This window comes from Phalacrocorax aristotelis, chromosome 5 (genome assembly GCF_949628215.1).
Source record: "Phalacrocorax aristotelis chromosome 5, bGulAri2.1, whole genome shotgun sequence".
Classification (NCBI taxonomy): domain Eukaryota; kingdom Metazoa; phylum Chordata; class Aves; order Suliformes; family Phalacrocoracidae; genus Phalacrocorax; species Phalacrocorax aristotelis.
In genome coordinates this window covers 31,480,925-31,496,883 of record NC_134280.1, presented here as the reverse complement: position 1 = coordinate 31,496,883, position 15,959 = coordinate 31,480,925, and the positions used below count along the sequence as shown (strand labels likewise).

The window sequence follows — 15,959 nt, the reverse complement described above, 5'->3', positions numbered from 1 at the left end:
CCAATTTCTTTCTGGGTAGAATGGGCCTTCTAGCCAGAGACGAAGATTCAACCCACAGCACCAAAACATCCGGTTCAATGGATCTCTTAAGTCACAAGGTGCCAATAATGAGGCAGATCAAAATAATATAAAGAGTGGTTCCAGGTCTGAACACAGAAGACAGCAGCACAACAGCTTCAGATCTAAAAATAAAGGAGCTATGAAAAATCAAGAGCAGTCCACAACTACAAGGACCACAGAGAATCCAACACATTCAGAAAAGACCCGACGAAAGCATCATACACCAGACACCGCAGATCACAGGCCTTTCCAAGGCAGCGTTGGCCGGGTGTCACAATGCAATTTATGTCCTGCAAGGATGGAGGTCTCTGCTGATGCCGCTGTTCTTTCAGTGCCAGCTGTGACTTTGGTGGCTTAAAATGTCATGGTGATGGCAGGCAGAGAAATTTCATCTCTTCATTTTAGTTTCTTGCTCAAGATGCTTGTTGGTGAAGAAAATAAGTCAGAACATAGTCATTTTAAATCTGTTGCTGCTTAAAACTTGTTGGTATCCTTATTACTTACTAATTATCAAAATTAATTCATACTTTCAATGCTTTGCCCAATATGTTCACAGTTCTTTTGTCATGGCAGTACGGAATCTTACCAAAGCAGCATTTACTTCTTAGAAAAATGAAACCTAGATTGGAAAAATAAATTGATAATGAAATTCATAATAGTAAAAACCTGTTGTAGATATGTGGTAATACCAGTCAACATTATTGTTTTTTAGAGCAGCCTGTGTTAGAAGGATCCCAGGAAGTCTGTATGCTGTGGTCTGCAATGAAATCAGATAATCTTGTAGAATTTTTCAGCAAATCTCTATACACCTCTTTCTTTCTGTGCATGTATACATGTACATGCATGCACACTGTATACACAGAGAGTATTGTTATATGCAAGAACATTTGAAAAAGCAGTACATTTTAGCTTATTATTCCATAATCTGAGATCTTTAAATTCAAGTATAAATTGTATTAAATGTATTACATATTGGTATTTTTCATTGACAAACTATTTTTATGAGGCCGAGGAAAAAAGCTCATTTCTTAAGTTTGGAATGTATATAGTCACAGCTATTCAGATGCACAGCCCTATTCTCCATCCTTATCAGCCACTTTTCTATGACTAGTTGGATTTATTTTTTGCATATGAAAAGTTGCAGGTGTTCTAGACTTGAATCCAAATTATTTTTCTATATTTTTGCTGTAGGAACCATCTGTCCATAACGAGAGCTATGATTAATAAATTTGTTACAGCAACATGCAGGAGAATGTGGAGGTACCTATTTGAGCAGATACTACATCCTTCCAAGTTTTCTATTAAAATAAAAATCTTACTTAGTCTTAATGTTCTGATTCTGTATTTCAGAAAACCTGTTTCTTCCAAAAAATTAAAATCTTCTTTCTAAAATATTCTGGTTTTTGCTGCTTTGCAGTGCCTAACCTTTGTGATCTTACTCAAACTGTATTTGCTTAATTCAACTGGTATCAGTGGGAGGCTTTCAGCTGAGTGTGCATTGGATTGGGCTTTTGCTTTTAGTTAGGTTCTAATGCCACAAGTGCATGGAACAGAACCTTCCCATGAGAGCTGCCACTTCCCTCCTGGGCATGCTTTTAATATAAGTTATTATTTAACATAGTGAGGTGTCAGAATCCAGACCTGGCATTGAGTAAACTAGTGGCCTAAGTGTCAGAATCAGAAAGGTGTAAACAGTCAGTAAGACTGACCTCCCGCTGAGGTCAGGAAGAGCAGGACACGTATCTTTAAAAGTTTATTCCTAGGTTATTGGTTGCTATTGCTTTTTACCGATTTCCTCTGCCTAATTTCTGTTAGCTGACTGCACACTTCCTTAGTAGTGACTGATTTAATTTTCCTCTGTGGCCCTTGAAAAATAATCTCAAAGTGTAGAGTGAGGTGCATTGCTTATGGGTGATTTTGCTTATTTTTTATTTCTTTTGATATGTGTATGCAGTTTTCCACATGTCAATATTGGTAAAACCTGATTCTAAAAGGCAAATAACTCATCTTCATCTGGAAGAGTGGTGAAAGAAAAATAAACAGGCATAGGTAAACACTGGCTTTCTTAGGATTGCAAGCACAGCTTCTATCCTAGTTAATTATCTACCATGCTTTTAAGCTGAATGTTTTGAGTAAATGGAAATGAAATTCCAGAATCTGTGTTGTGCCCACCCATCAGATAGGTAGCTTTTCAAAATTCATCTGCTGCCTTACAGTTTGACCTGTAACCTCTCTGTAAGAGATGTAAATATAATTTCCATGCAGATATTACACAGGAATCTTCTTACATTGTCCTTAGATAAGTTGTGAAATTTATGTCTCTTCTTATAACCCCTCCTAAAAGAAAAAAAAAAACGTAACTTCTCTATAATGACTTTTACTCCTTCCTTAGAGCTTCTCCACTTGACAGGATTATTGAAAGTTGTTTTATTCCCCAAGTCAGCTTCTCACAAGCAGGCTTCTGCAAATAAATAAAATCTGTAACGTAAGTCATAACTCAGCACAACAGGACCACCAACAGTACCAGCTAACCTTTGATGTATTGGAGGTTCAGAATGTGACAGACCCAGGACTAAAAGGTGAGACACAGTATTTCTCTTCAGACTGTGGTGCAGACACATTTTCTTTGATGAGAGATGCAAGAATGGGTTTGGTTGGGCTGGAGAACGGGCTGGTTCTGGGAACGTTGCAGTCTTAGCACGCCGAGTGTGGTTTAGTATTGCAGTATGCGTTTTTGACTACATTATGTGGCTGTGCTCTGAAGCGTGGCTGTGTCAGAACAGTATCTCTCCATCTTTCATTTCTTATGTGTCTCTGTGCTTGGAATTATATCCGCCAATAGCTAGGAGTGTTTTACTGTTCACAATACTTGTAAGTAATCAGATGTTCTTGGTCCATCTTCAACAGAACTCTTTTTTTAATCTTCTAATTAAAGAGCTAGCTACGTGTGATACTCCTTTTAATGAAAGGGATTTGTACAGGAGTCAGTGAGGGAATTACAGACAGGACACAGCTTGACTTTCAGGCCAGCCATCTTTTTTAAAAAGCACCCTCCATTTGCGAAGCAAATACAGCTGTTTGGCATCACTCAAACACAGACATGGAATTCCTACTGCACTTTGTACACTCTTTCAAAAGCGGAAATGCACCTTAAAAGGCAGTATTTTGAAGCAGGTTGGAACTGTTTATCTTCTGTGTAAGATTATGCTCAGAGTAAGGGCAGAACTCAGCAAATTAAAGGACCAAATATGCAGTTGGAAAACCAAAAAGAGAAAGTCACTTAACACAGCCAAGCTAGTTGGAAAACTTATTTAGGCATGTTTGGAAAAAAAACCACATTAAAAAAATAAAATCACTTAATGTGTTTGAAAATGTCACCCTGAAAGAGAAACTAATCATTCTGGCAGGGAAGTGTTGATCTTGTAGCACTTTCCTGGACCCTGTTGTAGGAGAACACCTCGTCTGAGCTTGTATGAGTGGCAGTTCTTAGTCTGAGTCTGCTTCCCCATGCAGTGACTGGGCTGCATCAACGTTTTATAATCAGCTACATCCCTCCTGTTCATATACTTGTGACTACAGCAGATGCACCACGGGACCCAGAGGTCTCAAGTCCCAGTACCACTCCCAATTACCCACATGAGCGTGTAATAGAAATTTCCCAGGAATTTGAGACATACAGCTATTTTATTATGGCAAACTACTAAACCAAACTATACGAAAATGTTCGCGTATGTTGTACCAGAGACGGGGGGGTGGGTTGGGAAGGGGGCAATTTTGAAAAGAGCCACATCCTTGATGCAAATTCTGGGCAGGCCACACAGCTGATCATGTGACCCTGTGAATTTGCAAAGTAATTTTCAGACAAGAGTGATCAATTCTGGTATAAACAACCAGACTTTTGGCAAGAAGAAAATTCTGTAAGAAGAGATATCCAGAACGCTTAGAAAGCAGCAAAGGTCTGTACTGTCAGCCTTATTTGTTTCTACTGCTTAACATCTTTTATTAAAAGCTATTGCCCAGAATTAATCTAGACTTTTGTGGGACTTTATTATCACAGAGTATTTAGAATTTTACTTCTAACCACACTTTGAGTCTGTAACTGCAGCTGAGGGACAGACAGCTTCACTCCCAAGTTTTTGATGGCACAACTGGCCTCCTGTTTTTATCAGGTGAGAATTTGTCCTTCGTGGATTGGTAAGAACCAAGTAAATGAAATCTGCTTACTCCTGGGTAATGTTAGTGTTTCTTTTTAGCCATAGTAAGGTTTAAACTACATAATAAATATTATCTAAGCAATTTAATGGTAGCTGGTTTAAAAGAGTATTTTTCTGCTCTGGAAGAACTGGTACGGGAATAACTGGAACTGTTTGAAAGAAAAAAAAGAAAGAGGTAGCTTTGGTATTTCCTTGGCTTTTCAACTAAAAACAAGCCTGATGAAAACTCTCCCTGAGGACCAGTGGTAACATATGCCTATCCACGAAATAATGTCTGCTTGCTTACATGAAGTACAAATGAGTTCTCCATACTCTAAAGCATGCAGATAGAATTACATCTATTTGAATTACATCTTAGTGATAATAGGCCCTCTGCATCCCAAGCTCACTTTTCACAGTAAATCACTGAATCACAGCTTATCAGTGCAAAGGCAGTACCAGCCAGTACTTCGTGATCCAAGTTAGACAAGTGAAATGGTAAGAAAACTGCAGACTTTCAAGAAACTGGGGAACATAGACTTTTGAGGAAGTTTCAACCTGCAGGTAATTCAGACTTGCAGTTCCTTGTTCCAGGCCTCAAAAATCAGTCCGTTAACCAGGTTGAGGGATGACTCGTCCTTGGACTGGCAAGTTTCATCTGTTTTCAGCTACTGGCCTCCCATAGAAAAGATGAAATTCTGTTTTACAGCCACATTTTAAAAGGCTTTGGGTAGATAAGGGCAAGGCTATTTTTGTAGTGAAAGTCACCATGAAGGTTAGCTATTCAGCTATTATAAAACTGTTTAATATCAGTCCCTCAGTTAAGAGAAACTTAGCAAGATTCACAGGTATAAAAAACCCACACCAAAAGTGCCTACCCAGATAAGTTGAAAGGCCATGTTTGCACATCATCCAATTAAATAAATAAAATCAAGTGCCTCAAAAAAATACATCAATCTTGCTCTACCTCTTTACCACAGCCACCTTCCCGTTTCATCTCTGAAATTCAAGGGAGTTGGTTTTTTGTTTGTTTGGGGTTTTTTTCCCCTCTTTTAACCACAAGCCCGTAGGTCTAGGACAAAGAGAAAACTCTCATTAAAACCACTGTAATGCAAATTACATGCATGTTACTCAAAAAATATTGTGCTACCGGAATAATTAAACAAACACTGAGCTAGTGCAAAGTCAGAGTCCTGGAGGATCATTCTCAAAGCTTTTTCCTTGTACGCGTGCAAAATTCCATACTTTTTGTGAACTTTAGTGTGATGTTGGACTCAAGGGTCTTTTCCAACCTAAATGATTCTACGATTCTGCTATTGTATGTTCGTAGAAGCCTTCGAAATTCATCAAAGTTGAAGAGGAAGAAAATCGGCTTTAGGAAGTATTGTGAAAAGATTTAAAGGCGCATAGTAAAGTGCCTTAGTTATTCAATAAATAGTGAAGTCACACAGAAGATAAGTATTAAAAACTGCTTTTCAATCAGATTACTATGAAAAATAAATTTCACTAACTTAGTGCGTGCTCAAGGAATAGGAGATTACATTGTGTTAGTATCTTTCCATAATTTTTGCCTTGTTCTTTCTTTAGTGAAATTTTGTTGGGATAGGAAAAGCCTTGGAGATGTTGCTCTTTGGGTTTATTTTTTAAGAAAAACCATTAGCTTAAAGATTCTAAAGGTAAGCTGGTCTTCAATATACATCCCGATAGCAGAAAATTACAGTCACCTTTATGGTGACTACTGTTCTTGCCAAAGTGTCTCCTTAAAAATACATCAGTACATGAAAATTTGGGGTTTTCACTTGTGCAAAAGTTTCAAGTCCTTGTGGTTAGGAGAAAAGTCTGAAAATGTGATGGCTTCTAAATGATCTAGAAAGTAACACACTTAAAGAACCCTCCTCTAATTCTCATAGTCTCAGAAATTTAGAAACATTGCATTTTGGCAATGTGATATGACTAATCGACATTTAGGGACAGCTGTATTTACTGTGCTGGAAAAGCAAAAACAGTAGCAAAACCAACAAAAAAAAACCCCAGCACCCAACTGTAAGCAAGTAAAGGCACAGAACAAAGCCAGGTTTCGTTCACCGATTTAAACTAAACGGGCTTTTTAAAATCAGTGAGCCCAGATCAGCTTTCCTCTGCTGACAGAAACATAGAGCAGCTCTTCACTTGAGCATCATTACTCAGAATTTACCCTGGTACAAGGTCTCCTCTATCCTGCTCAGGGGAAGGAGGGGTTCTTTTAGCTTTCTTCAAGCCAGGGCACCTCTGTTAACACTGCTCTGCTGCACAGGAGTTGAGGTCATCCCCTCCTCATTTGAAAGGACCTGCAGAAGGACACCGGAAGGGCCTGTGAAGTTCCCTGCAGCTGCAGAAAACACACCTCACAGTGGTGCGAAACAAAATGCCAAGGCTGCACCGGCTGTCTGCAGCAGCCTCACCCCAGTGGCAGGTCACACCCTGTTAGGGAAGTAGTTATGTGTATGTCTCAGGTCTATGGAAAAAATTGCCTTGTTACTCGCTAGGGGTGCTTCTTACCTTCCTGTATTTCTGAATTTTTGCACTGTGTATAAGCATATGTGGGCCCTTTCATTGCTGTTAATAACACAATGGTGACTTACCCTCACCAGCAGTACCAGTAAGTACATTCATTCAACTTCGGGAATCTTCACAGTACTCAGTATTTTGCATACTTGTGGCAAACTTGTAGCTAATAAAAGCTACTTACTGTTATCTGTTTTCCCCCACTTTTAAGATACAAACTAAGGAAATTAACTCTAGTTAATGTTAACTAGTTAAAGTTGATAAAGAGGTCTGCTTTTATGCTGTGCAAGTACTCCCTTTAACAAGATCAGTTGTATTAGTACAGCCCGACCAAAATACAAACATGAGATACTGTGTTATTGGACTGCACATGCTCTGTGTTTGAGGGGTTTTTAAATCCATTTTTCTTCCTCCCTTCCCAACATCTAAAAAATATTTAGAAATAAAGCAGAAAACAGTGCTCACTTAAAATAACTTCTCCCTGTGTTTTTCACAAACTACATCATAAACTTTTCTACCAAATCTTTGAATAAATGACCACATGAGACGATGATCTCTTCTTTGACCAGATGATGCAAAGCTACCCAGTTTGCCCGGCTGAGTCAAACATTATCCATCCACTTTATCATTCTTAAGCTTAATACTCTCTGCTAATACAGCTGGTTCTTTCTTGTTTAATACCATAGAAGCAGCAGGAATTTCAACAGCAGCTCTGTCCTCTTCACTTGTTTTTCTGGATACAGAAGATGATGGCTGAGATGGCATCACACGAAAAAGTGGAGTTCGCTTCAGCTTTACTACACGGTTGCTGACGGGCTTTGTAGATGCTGCTGTCTTGAGTGTCATTTGACATGGTGCCCCATCATCAGCACTCTGCCTTCCACAGGGCGCCTGGGAATTGCTGGGCGCCGACGTGCATGTCGTGGATACAGTTTCAGAAGCTACTTTGTGCAGCGTCAGACTTTTGCGATGGGGTCGTTTAAGAGTCACTGCAGAACATGACGCATTGCCGGCAGCTACATTTAATGAAGCTGAATTCTTAACTTTGATATCGGTACTTGTTGAGGGACCTGAGAATCTAATTGGCTTGGGACCTGCTTTACATGGTAAATAGTCTTCCTCTTCAGTAAAGTCGATTAATCGCCTGTAAAAATGAACAACTTCAATTAAAGAAACAAAGTATGTTTATAAATTATTTTTATAACATTCTTACAAAACAATCTGCGACAGCCATCCACAAATCTGAAGTTCCTTTAATTTTGGGTTGTTCCAATATCATTTACGGCTCACAACTGTTCATTACTGCAATCAGGCTTGCCTTTATATGAATAGTACCATCAGTGTCTTCTACCTGTGTAAGTAATATTACACATTAAAAACAGAGAGATATGGTGCACAAACTGCTAAGTGGAAGTCAGTGAGAAAGAAGGCTGGAGGAGTTATAGAAAGGAGGTAGTTAAATGCTACAGATTCCATCAGATACAAAATCCACTAAACACTAGTCTGATGTGTTTTGAGTTATCTACAAAAATGTAACACCCAACTGCACATAAACACAAAACAGAGTTTCACAGTATGTAATTTGGGAAAAGAAGAAAGATATTTTTCTTTATTCCTCCCCCATTTCTTTTCAATACACATGATTACGGATAATCTTTTAAGATAAAATGTTTAAAAAAAAAAAACAAGAAGAACTTATGTAAGAAAGCCTATGGAGTCCCATGGCATCTCTCACAGGTACAAGTAGACAGCATTTTAAAAGTATTACACAAATACTATTTCTCAGTGTTGGCAAAGACAAAGACACCTAGAAGATTTTAATTCCTTAAGAAAATAAATGATGCCATAGAAATTGAGGTCACACTAAAACAGCTGAACAGGACGTTAGAAAACCTGAAACCCAACAAAACAAAAGCTAGGCCAGGCCAGGTCAGAGTGATGATCAGTAAATATAAATCAAAATAATTTTTTGGGAGATGGGGGGTAGAGGAAAGTATACAAAGACCAAATTAAACTCAGAGAATGTTAACATATTTGAAAATGTATCAAAACAAACGCTGTCAAACCGTGGCTTTACTGCTGGCTCCTACATAGGGTAAAGCTACTAAAAGCTGGTAGTAAAAGAACACGTATAAATCAGATTATACCTATCTATCATAAAACCTATATATATCTCGGTTTTGAGCTGACAAAGAAAAGCTGTAGCTTTAACTGACCTGATTGTCAGGAATGAAGAAACATTTAGCTGGCAGGTCAGTGCTGTAAACAGGGTATGAACTGTGTGAGCTACTAAAGAACAGCTTAGAAGACACACTACAAAAGCGCTGATATTCTTCAGGGTACTTGCATTTTGGATTTGGAAAGATCTGTGAAATGCCACAGGGATTCGTACCGAAAGAATAAACAATATCTGAAAGTAATATTTCGTATTATTGCTCTTCGAAAACTGGTGACACTGTTCAAACAGAAAGCCTGTAAATAACCTAGTACATAATGAGTCCAGGGAGGCTTTCCTCCGAGCCATAAGGTGAGAACGTATTCTCAACGACTGCACATGCTAGATCAAAAGAACCACTAAAACAAAAAAGAAAGCTTAAACATTCAAAGATTTGGTGCTTTAATAGTAGCAATGAAGTATAGGTAAAATATAATCAGTAACTAGGTTCACTTACAATATTTCAAGACAGTATATGGTCTCACCAGGATCACTGTGGTACATCAGGAGTTTTAGCTGAAACCTGAACATAGCTTTTTTGAGGGTGCAGAAGAACAGAGAAGACAAATCAAAGCAGACAGATGGAGGATTAAACAGGCAATGGTAGTAGAGGAGCATTCAGGAATGTATGTAGGCTGTTTGGCAATCCAGGGATGAAAAGATCACAGTCCTTCTGATCTGAGCTATGAAAAGCAGAGAATGTGGTATCAAAAAAAAAAAAAAAAAAAGATGGGGAGATAGGAGTTTTCAGTTGGGTCATTGTGCTGATGTGCCTCTGTGGCTGCTGCTGAAATGACAGTGTGGCCAGGGACAAGGAAGGTCAGTGAGATCCTCTTCCATCTACCAGCAAAGCGACTGTAGGGTGGCTCAGATCAACTGTATAGCTGCACCTGCAAAGGCTGCTTTTAGGTAATGTATTGAGAATGGAGGTATAGTCAAAAGTGTCGCTGTAAAACTGCAAAGAAGAAATTCTAGAAATTCCTTCTAAAAAGAAGGCATCTCACATGTGAAAATCAGTTAACCATTTAAAGTTCTCAGTTACATTTCTTTTTCAAATACTGCTCTCTACTTTTTGAAATTACTCCTTCCCACTCTAAAATGATGTTTTAAAGGCTGAAGAAGTAGAATAGAATAGGAAAGAGTTTCAGCAGCCTAAGAAAGGTAATTTGTTTCTAGCAAGTTCAGTGCAATTAAGCTCTCTAAGACATTTTATAAAAGTGTAAATAGAAAAAACAGAGAATGCTCACCATTCATAGATATTTCATTCCACCTAAAATTATTAAAAAATATATCTATCGTGCAGTGTTTCTGCTTTATTTTAAGCCACCTATGCAAATCAGCAAACCTTTTATGAACTGGAGGCATATGATGCAAACTGCCTTTCAAAGGGCGCTCTTCAAGAGTCCAACATTCAATCAGCCCCTGAGGCACTCTCCAGTAGCTGACACCTGCATTTCAAAGGGACATTGCATTGATGAGCTGAAAGAACACAGTGAATACTAAGTGTATATACAGCTGACTAAATGAATACATGTATTTTATTATGTAGAATTTCAGCTTTGAAACTGTGCTGACATGAACACTGCTTACAGCCAACATGTACTAGGGCTTCCACCGGAGTGCCCAATGCTAGCAGGCTGTCGGCCCTTGCATGTGGTGGCTCTCGCTACATCTGTTCATTCGTGTCAACTCATGTCAGCTTCTTGGAACATCCCTTAAGACTCTTCCCCCACCCCACCCCCAAATAACCACTACTATGGAATATTTTACATGTTACTAAATAAATGAGTGAAAACATATGCAGAGTTTCTATTATAGTTAATTGGCAAACATTCTTCTTATTTTTCTGTAAAGTAGTAGTAGTACTGTAATAAAAGAAAAAAATATAATACTCTACCTCTCCCTTCCCAAGCATCGAAAGCATCCATCATCTTTTTCAACTCAGCTACTGCGTAGTAGCTCCAGATGTATTGGACATTATTTCCAGCTTCTCTAGAAATATTGTTTTAAAGGTAGCAGTTATGTGGTAAATCTAGCTAAGTCCTTAAAAATGTACCACTGATAAAATGTATCATTCTTTTTATCAAATCGTAACTATAAGGACTTAGTAGTAAATATTTTGTGAAGTAGAAAGGAAAATGTTACTTAAATTTCATTTTCATTTGTATAAGAGGTTCTAAATAGCCATCCTCCTGCAATCTGCATGCCTGCGAGCACCTATTGCTAAAAATTGGTATTTATGAAAGAGCAGATGTTCATAAAAGAACAACATAATTAATGGTGTAAAATCTATTCTTCTAAATCTCAATCATTTATTCAAAGGGAAAACACAGTAGAAGGACAGATACCTGATACTATGTATCCAAATACTCTTGGAATAAATACTAATGTTCCCGGCCTAAATTTAGGAAAACAAGCATCTTAATTATAAAGATGATGAAACATCAAAAGCTCTCTCTTAATCACGTTTCAAAAGGTACACAGTGAAGTACACTCCTGACACTGTACTGTGGGGCCAAGAGAAAGACAAATTGCTTCCAGACACTCGGAAGTACAGGTCTACCAATAATTGCTGTCATAAGAATACATTAATAGTGTAGTAGAGATGTACATGTCGTTTAATGAATTAAAACCATTTCCTTTCATCTTCAGTTCTTTTCGGTGTTAAGTATTTCTTTCAGCTGTCTTAGAAGACCGCACAATAGAACTGCATGAATCAAAACCAACTTGTGAGTATTTCTGGAACTTTTTCTGGAAGGGGATTATTCACTGTATTTAGTGTAAAAATCATCCTAAATTAGAAAGCAATTTTAAATGGTTGAGACATTTTAAAAACAGCAACAAAAACATAATGAGAACTTACAGCAACTGCATGCTAGCTACATTTTGTGTACTCTCTCAAATTCTTGTACTCCATGCTTCATTTTAATTTTCTGTTTGTTTAACATGACCATTGTATTACCCAGCTGTTTTCAAAGATGGAAAGAATCTGATTCCTTCCACAGATTTAGAGTACAATAATGCTATATTATGCCACATATAATAATATTTAGGTATTATTATAATATGTGAGTGTTCATTCTCACTTCATAGTGCTTTCATGTGTTTGAAAGTCATCTTACCTTTTGTAAATGCTTTTACTATGAATTTTTGTTCCTAGCGCCTTATTAATTGCATCAGTCCCATCAGCTCTTGTGGCATACACACCAATAATTTTACTTTCACAGCTTGCTCCAGAAGTGTTGAGATAGTGCAGGACCCAAACTGTAGGCTTGGTACAAACTAAATCATAAGAATCGCAGAAATCTAACAAAGCCTGGAAAAAAACATAGAACACCAAATACAGGATATTAATAAGAATACAGTATTTTTGGTCGAATAAGCTTTCACATTTAAGTTTTCTTAACTGTAGTGGCAAGGTCTTTTAAGTAAATCAAGGATGTAGTTTATCTAGAATAATGTGTGCAGTATTTCTTATCTGATGTTAACAGACCATTTTATAAAACTAGGAGAAATTCACAGAAAGGCAACAGAAATACTTAAAGGCATGGCAGATCCCTAATATGAAGAAAAACTGAAAGGCCTGGAAATGTTTTATGCTTTTCTAAAGGAAATTAATAAGGGAGAATGTGAAATACATGGAACACTAGCTTACTAAGAGAACACAGATGACTGTCAGGACTAACACAGCCATACCTGGTAATATGAGTTAATTTCCAATCAGTTAATTAGGATTAGCTTTAAAGTTGAAATACTCTAAAATAGACAAACCTTAGGATTTTAAATAATATAAGAATTTTTGTTTCTCCTTTCTTGTTCTAAAACAATGGCAAAGTACATTTTATCTTTCCAGTTTTAGGATGAGTTTGTAAAACTGAAAAAAAAATACTCAAATATCTTGATGGGAGCAAACCTAATTTCAAGTAAAATTTGAAGCCAAACAGGGAACTAAACAATGCCATTCCTCCTATGCAAGTTGTACAGCAGACTTGCATGTAAAACAGACTCAGATTTAAACTGTTGCTGTACTGCAATGATGGGAAAAGCCAATGTCCTTAACTGCTATGACTGCATTATCAACTTTAGGATTTCTTAACATATAACTCTGAATTTACTAGTGATTTAACGTGCTGATTAAAAAGTGCTAAATAGCATATACTGTAGTTTTAGTATCTGGTGCTAGTGAGTGGTGTGGATTAGAAAGTACATCTTTAAAAATTTAAGAAATGTCAAGACCTTTTTAAGCTCTATATTTGACCTTAAAGAATATGTCTCCATTTCATTGGCCAAATGGTCAGACAGACTGTATGGATAAGGGATGCCAAAATAATCTGCTTCCTCCTGCAGTGCAATTCGAATTTGTTCATCTTCAGGAATCCGAACTTCTCCATGAAGGTAATCCAAAAGATATTTAAACAGGCTTCCATCTCGATCAATTAGACATGCTCCTGAAAGCATAAATAAAATTATTTAAGATACTGTTTCCAGCAAGTGAAAACAGACTTGTCACATTCTACCAGATTATCAAGTAATGCCCTTATATAAAACTTTTGTACTAGCTTTACTTACTTAGAAGGAGTAAATATACTTTCTCTATTATTTTAAAACTACTATTTTGTTTCCCTGGAATATTTATTATTTGCAGATAAAATTCTTAGTGCAGCCAACATTTCTTTGGAATTTCAGTGAAATCACTAATCTGCGTAGGACCATGCCAACATACAACCTCAGCTGTACTGCATTCCACTTAAAATGCTAAAATCTAATTCTAGATGCATTTCTAATTCTAACTGCAGATACGTCTTTTCTCACTATTGCAGAGTTTTTTTCAGTTTTGGATATAGGCAATTTAAAACAGTTAAAAGTAACATCAGCTCCAGTACACACCTAATCAAACCTTCCCTGAATATTGCTCAAGTTTTAAAATACTTTTTTGTTTCTTTTTCTCTCCTTTGCCTGCTGGGCTCAAGGACCACTATGGAAACTGTCTGAACTGTACACCGATGTATACAATAGGCTTTTCACTGCAACTGAAAGATGGTAGCAAAACCCTGCCCCTAAAAATGTTAAACATGTCAGATATTTTAAATGGTCAAAAGTGTACAACAAGGAATTACTATTCTCCATCCATCATATCTTTAAACTGGGCATACTTTGGCAGGATTTCCAAGTCACAAGTATGAAATTTGACCGATGAATAATAGTTTTATTCAAGCCTTCATATCAAGCCATGGTGGTGAAAAATGCAGCCTTTACCGGGTAATGAAGTATTCTGAAACAAATATCAGACCAAGATCTCCCGTAATGAACAGAGAGAGTGAGATGCCTCTGAAGAACATAGGGTCATAACTATATATATATATATATATATATATAAAACATAGTGTCAAAACAGGATCCAAGTTAAATGCCAAACACTCTGCCAACTTCAATTTTAGCTATTTTTGTATTCATACTGAAGAAGTATGAAGGCAGGGCTAAGCACTGTACAAACATGTATGCTTGCAAACATGAGTACTCTTGTGGAATTCAGATTAATTACTCATAAGTATTAAGTCATGCATGCATAATTGTTTTATGTCCTGGAATTTAAAAAGCCAGCTGGTGCTCAGCAGATTGGGAACAGAGATATACTATAAAATGTATACATATATATAAAAGCACGTATTTGCCACAGGGCTCCCTGATCAAAATGCCACATTTACAGCTTGAACATATTTACCTGATTCATCTACTTTTAGAGGAAAGCGTCCACTAAACATAGAAGCTAGCATTGAATCCTTAAAACGGCATAAAGACTCATGCCTGGCTGTATATAAACATCCTCGCACATTAAGTCGTAGAATACCCTGGACGTCTTCAGTCTTGCCCTCTTCCATTGCATTTGCAAATGATTATGTTAATTACCAGCTATTCAAACCTGTAACAGATAGAAACAGAAGTAAATCTAATGCCAGTTAAGACTGAACATATTATATACAAGGCCTAAGCATTAGCTCAGCTCTTACATGTTTGTTACACAATACAGTAAAACAGCTTTGAAAACAGTTCTGGAGACATATTAGTGCAAATAGCCAAATATTCTATACCTTTACTATAAAAAACTATGGCATTTTACTTTGCTAGGAAACACAGAGGTTACTCTTTTGAGACAAACAAGCAGAATTATGTGGTCAGTATGGATGAGCAGAGCGCTGGAAGGACATTCTGGGAAATCTTGCTTTGAGTATAGTTAAATGCACTAATTTTGTACTAACAACAACTTGCCTTCTTTAAAACGCTATCTTTCACTAGAGGTGCTTAATCTAGTTGTTGAAGCTGTCACGTCATTAATGCCACATTGCCAATCAATAACTACTCTTACTTGTGCCTACCTTTAACTCCCTACAGGAGGGGGGGCCCTGTCTAGGCACAAAAACATTGTCACAAGAAACAGAACAAAAATCTCCAAAACGGTGGGGTTTTCCCGTACCACGCCCTTTGAGGGGTACTAACTCCCACTCCACTCCGCACCTGCTATTGTTTCACCAAAATCAACGGAGGAGCTCGCAGCCGGCTGGGGAGCCGGCCGGGAGATACACCCGCAACAGGCAGGGGCGCTCCCTCCCTTCCGCGGGGCGCTGCTCCGCCAAAAAAGGGGAAGGCTCCCCTCCCCCTCTCCCCGGGAGCCAGCGGGGAGGGCGGCTCAGCTCCCCACCCAGGGCCGCCGGCGGGCAGCGGGTCCCGCCGCGGGGCGGGGGCGGCCGCCATCCCCCGTTACCTGCTCCACCATGTCCCGCAGCGGGGCCGCCGCGCCGGGCCTAGAGCAGGCTGGGCTGTCTGAGGGGCCGCCTCGGCTCCGCAAAATGGCGGACGGGCGGCAGGAAGAGCTGGGCTGGCTGGGCCGCGCCGGAGCCGCGCGGCGAAAGGCGAGGGACAGCCTGTGTGCCCGCGGCGCTATCTCCCTC

The 15,959-nt window shown here is 38.4% G+C and overlaps 2 protein-coding genes across 12 annotated transcripts in view; one reads left to right on the top strand and one right to left on the bottom strand.

Moving 5' to 3' along the window:
- Positions 1–1,454, top strand: part of SPATS2L (spermatogenesis associated serine rich 2 like) — an 83,855-nt gene extending 82,401 nt beyond the window's left edge. For all 8 annotated transcript variants that reach the window (XM_075093826.1, XM_075093828.1, XM_075093829.1 and 5 more), the window contains one exon: positions 20–1,454. In XM_075093826.1, the coding sequence (XP_074949927.1) occupies positions 20–418 (399 nt within the window). In that variant the 3' untranslated portion in view covers positions 419–1,454. The remainder of the gene's footprint in view (positions 1–19) is intronic.
- A 5,679-nt stretch (positions 1,455–7,133) lies between these two features.
- KCTD18 (potassium channel tetramerization domain containing 18) lies at positions 7,134–15,901 on the bottom strand. 4 transcript variants are annotated; one of them, XM_075093842.1, is made up of 8 exons: positions 15,773–15,901; positions 14,735–14,932; positions 13,249–13,460; positions 12,135–12,328; positions 10,910–11,004; positions 10,358–10,460; positions 9,470–9,535; positions 7,134–7,941 (listed from the first exon to the last, which is right to left on the bottom strand). In XM_075093842.1, exons 2-8 carry the CDS (start codon positions 14,889–14,891, stop codon positions 7,407–7,409), a joined length of 1,362 nt encoding a protein of 453 aa, XP_074949943.1. In that variant the 5' UTR covers positions 14,892–14,932; positions 15,773–15,901; the 3' UTR covers positions 7,134–7,406. The 4 variants fall into 4 exon arrangements, with proteins under 4 accessions (XP_074949943.1, XP_074949945.1, XP_074949946.1 ...); XM_075093844.1 differs by lacking the exon at positions 15,773–15,901 and adding an exon at positions 15,526–15,634; XM_075093845.1 differs by lacking the exon at positions 9,470–9,535.
- Positions 15,902–15,959: the final 58 nt, after the last annotated feature.

Bases quoted from the DNA above. Each gene is read 5' to 3' on its own strand.
- KCTD18 (XM_075093842.1), bottom strand. From the start codon at position 14,891: ATGGAAGAGGGCAAGACTGAAGACGTCCAGGGTATTCTACGACTTAAT. The intron at 10,461-10,909 runs GTAGAGTATTAT...TTTGAAATGCAG, and splicing joins CGATGCTTGGGAAGGGAGAG to GTGTCAGCTACTGGAGAGTG. The intron at 9,536-10,357 runs GTTTGCTGATTT...AGCTATGTTCAG, and splicing joins ATGCCTCCAGTTCATAAAAG to GTTTCAGCTAAAACTCCTGA.